The following is a 4,587-nucleotide window of genomic DNA, read 5'->3' as shown; positions in this document are numbered from 1 at the left end:
TATTAAATATGTTTAATTGTAGAAGCTCTAATTTTCCTTTTCATAAGTAAAGAGGAGGAATATTTTCTGCTCTGTTTTCATTTCACTTGTTTAATTGTTCTTCAGTCTTTTCGCTGCATTAAGCCTGTTTATTGAAAGCACTTTTCTTTGTTTCTTTCTTTCTGTCCCAGTCAATGATGAACCACATTAATCATAACAGATTTTTTTTTTATGCTGCCTGACTTTGAAGAACGATCCACAGACGTTCAGATAAAGTGATCATTACAGGATACATGGACAATGTATTACATATGTGCAGGACTCGGTCTTGAACTGTATTCCAGATGTTTCTGAGTGCAGGGAAACTCTCCTACGGTGCTTGAGTCATGCTCACCATTTGTCAAAACCCACACACACACACACACACACACACACACACACATATGCGAGTATCCGACCCCCCCATAAACCAACCTGGTTTACACTGACAGCAGGTACTGGCACCGGTTGTTGCTGCAGCGCTGCTGGTGGAGCGACTGTGTTGTTGTTTGCGTTGGTAGCACTGCGAGGTTCTTTTCTCGGGGCTGTTTTCCCACTGGGGGGTTTGCTTCGCGGCCTTGGGGGGTTCTGGTGCTCCAGGGAGGGGGGAGGCAACAGGTCCTTCTCCCTGGCTGCAGGACTAAAGGAGGGAGGAAACACAATAAAAAAAAAAGAGGAAGCATCATGATCGGAACCTGCTTCACCCTTGAGCAAGGCACCGGAGCCCAAACCAGCGATGCACAGTAGTATGTTTGCAAACAGTGGAAGATAACGTTTGCCTCGGCGAGCTCCAGGGGGTGAATGTGTGTTGGAATGAAAAAAAATATAAGACGGCATGAAATAATTGAAAACAGCATGCATTCAGCTGAACTTATTTGGATGTGGGGAGCTTAAAATGGAAAGAAGGAGGAGGAAGGAGCGATCGAGGGAGAGGAGAATAGAAAAATAAAACAAGGGAATCAACCTTTTTTCTTCTTCTAACTGACCTTACATCGAGCTGTATTTGAATTTGACATGGCTTCTATTCAATCTGACCATTTTTTACCAACAGATGTGAGAGTGACAGCCTTCAGGTGGCCGACTGCCAACGAGCTCCGTGATGCTCTGCAGCCTCTGTTTGCTCTTTAAACCAAACCGAGCTGCAGAGTAAAGGTCCTAACAGTGATTCTAATAGTTTTATCAATAACATACATCCTGTCACTTATAACAGACATTTATAATCAATAAATAGGATGTTTTTGCATTTGTTTTGGTCTCTTTAAAATACCAGGCTGACATGAATACAATGAATGTGTAGATAGCTGAGATAAAAACTACGTGGATTAAAATGGATATTATTGTCAGATGTACAGAAGCATCACAGAGATCTTTACTGCAGATTATTGGGTTTTACTGCATACATTCAAGAGCTTTTTAGTGCAACTTTTGGTTTAATCCTGTTTTAAATGGAGATATGAGGTATCTGCTAGGACACTTTCTGGTTCTTGTCAAGGGTAGAGATCACTATTGTTATTTTTATTTCAATATATAAGTGACAAAAACGTCCTATATGCTCACACAGTAGAGAAAAAGTTCAGCTGCACGTTGTGTGGCTGAATCATACATTTAATTTATGTAAAGATTCAACACCTTTGGCAGTTTTCTCATTACTTAGTTTGGGCCCTCCCCATGACCTAGAACATCCCCGAACAAGTCATTCTGTATCGTTGTATAAGGATATGCTAGATGATTATTCCTGTTAAAATCTGTGAACCTGTCTCAAGATCCCACCTCTGTCAGTGCTGATGGACTTGACCACGGCACTATTTTCACTATAGAGAGAATAAAAAAAACTATCCATCTATCCCCCCTTGTCATTTTCCGAGATAACACACTCTTCAAGTGTTGATAACTTGCTGTAGGACCTGTTTGTGCCACCAGGAGCCTCTCACTGTTTCATATAGAGCTTTGTGAGAGTCCAGCTGGGACAGGGGCACCATGACAAACTCTTCTGTGACACTTCATGACCTGTGGTCAGCACATATGTCCTAAATTAAACCAGAATCAGCTTGGACAGAATTCCTGTATCTGCGACTCAAATCATGTGGCTTTCAGCTGCAATATCAGCACAGGACAGATCAGATATTTGTCAAACAGATGAGTTAATGATTGTTTGATAATGCTGCGTTTATGAAGAACATTATGCAGATTTATAACTGCTGTGTGAAGGCAGACATAAACAAAGGATCGGGCTTAACTTTGTGTCAACTGGCCAGTTAAAAATTGCCTCCATAGCTAACATCCTTATCAAAATGTAAACAGTAGCATAATAGACGCATCTGTGGTGTCTGTGTGCATGTCCACAAGAGAGGATGATCAAAGCTGTAGTCTTGAGGTCTAACAATCCAACAGTTTAGCTGCTATGTCAGCACGAAAGATTTACAGTGAGTTGTCTTTATTCCTGGCCAATATCATTTCACCTAATTTACCTAAAAACAATGAACGCTGGCAGTCGTTTCAGTGTGATGGAGAAGCTGTGGACCAACAACAGACAACACATTGCTCTAAAGTAACAGCTACAAAGTATTTTACATTTTAATTAATGATAATCACACATGGTTTATATGAGATGCAGCTCCTTTAACCAAAACACAACAAACCCGTCAGCTGTTTTCCTACCTGTGCTGGTTTGTCCGGCTCCATGTCTGGTTCTGATTATCCTCCACACTGTTTGACCTCTCGGTCCGTCTGGGCTGCTTCTTCCCCGTGGTGTTCCTCCTCGGGGTCGTGACCTCTGGCCCCGACAACAGGCCCGGCGACAGCCTCATCTTCGACCTCTGACCCTCCCCTGAGGCCTTCTGGCTGAGCTTGGCCTTGGCCTTCTCTCTGCCCGGGCTGCAGCGAGCGAAAAAATAGATTTTTCCTTTTATGGCTAGAGACACATTTTTGTCAGCTGCAGCCAACAATTTGTTCACCCATCTGTCAGCGTTTCGTCCACTCATTCATTTATTCAACAGATGTTCTTCAAAAAGTGACTTTGGCAGTGTTCTGCACTTGTAGCGCCTACCAGAAGGTCGCCCTCGTATCCTTGTGCTCCGCTGTAGGTGCAGCTGGAGCCGGCGTGCTGCTGCTTCCACAGGGTTTGGTCTTGGCAGCCGAACCCACTGCTGGTGCTTCAGTCCCCGGAGAGAAAGTCTCCTGACCTTGGTTGATGGAGCCTGAGCAGTGGACCACAATTACTATTTCCAGTCAAGCTAAATGTGTCTGTGTAGTCTACCCAATATACGTACAGTCGTCCTCAGATGTGTTCATAACCTCCCGTTAAAGAAGGAAACAAACAGCTGTCAGTGAAATAAGTTGAAATTGACAAAAGTAATAATAAATAAAAGTTGAATGATAATCATGACATTGCTTTTGAATTGTGGTTCAACAGAAATGTTAAAAAAAACAAGCATGATGGGACCCGTAAACTCATATTTAGTTGAACAACCCTTTGAGCCAATCAGGTGTTTTCTGTAACTCTCAGGTGTTTTGATTTCACTGCTAATCAGCAAGGTGCTCGAATTAGCCTGGGACAGTTTTTTTTTTTAAATTATTCTTTCAACCACAATTCAAAAGCAATGTCTTATTTCACTAAATCATAATTTAGCAAATTTTTATTTATTATTACTTTTTTCAGTTTCTATTTATTTGAGTGACTGTTGTGAATTTTGCCTTTTCTTTAATGGAAGGGTGTGAATACATTTGAGGACGACTGTAGCTACCTAGAAAACACGACTTCAGGCCTCCATGTTTACCAACCTGTGCCATGATGTTCTTGCTGTGGAGGAACCAGGGGTTTGGTTTGAGCCTGGACCTTATTCAACCAACTGTCCAGCTGCCACTTGTTAGTGGAAGGAGGCTCCGGCTGGAAGAAGACGAAAACAAGTTAATAAATATTTACATTTTATTAGGATGCTCAAATCCAAAGTATCACTGTCCTAGCAAAATTTTATTCGGTCATAAACCGCGGAAAAAACTCGAGGGAAAGTTTCAAATGAAGCTTTAGAGGAGAATCTCATAAATCATTTAAAAAGTTTTTTCTGCGAAATATGAAAGCAACTGTTTATTCTGTTTCTGTGGAACAGTGAACACAGTGCACGTCGCATGTTTGGACTGAAGCAGCTCCACCGTCACGATTTCCTTTCCTTTTATCTGCATTTTTCTCCCACTTCCCCTCAGTGTGTTTGACTGCAAAAGCCTATAAAACCAGGCGGCGTTGAGCCATTAAAATAATGTGATAAATAACGTTATAATTCGGCTTTCTGCAGTTGGAGTTTTATGACTTTCAGAACGCCACCGAGAGACTGTGGGAAGGGAGCGTTTAATGTTCGGTCAGACTCGCAGCGAAGTGAACGGTAGTGAATCAGAGGGAATAAAAAAAAGGCAATGAAAGCGCATCTGTCTCTTTGCAAAATATAAACAAAATTGGAGAAAGTTGTCAGAGCTGAAGACGGCCATAAACTCAGTATTTCTTTTTACTGTTGAATGATTGCGAAGTCGCATTTCTACGGCCGTTAGCAGCTAATACTTGTTGAAAAAAAAAGAAAA

At 41.8% G+C, this 4,587-nt stretch overlaps 1 protein-coding gene across 1 annotated transcript in view; it reads right to left on the bottom strand.

The window, feature by feature from the left end:
* Positions 1-4,587, bottom strand: part of LOC103370729 (AF4/FMR2 family member 2) — a gene marked incomplete at both ends in the record, with an annotated part of 152,514 nt that overhangs the window by 29,610 nt on the left and 118,317 nt on the right. Inside the window, 4 exons of the mRNA XM_008299866.1 lie at positions 454-658; positions 2,677-2,892; positions 3,065-3,215; positions 3,799-3,904. Coding sequence (XP_008298088.1) covers positions 454-658; positions 2,677-2,892; positions 3,065-3,215; positions 3,799-3,904 — 678 coding nt within the window. The remainder of the gene's footprint in view (positions 1-453; positions 659-2,676; positions 2,893-3,064; positions 3,216-3,798; positions 3,905-4,587) is intronic.

This window comes from Stegastes partitus, unplaced genomic scaffold, assembly GCF_000690725.1.
Source record: "Stegastes partitus isolate 25-593 unplaced genomic scaffold, Stegastes_partitus-1.0.2 Scaffold1474, whole genome shotgun sequence".
Taxonomy (NCBI): Eukaryota; Metazoa; Chordata; class Actinopteri; family Pomacentridae; genus Stegastes; species Stegastes partitus.
Note: the sequence above shows the minus strand (reverse complement) of the source record. Positions and strands in the feature narration are given on the sequence as shown.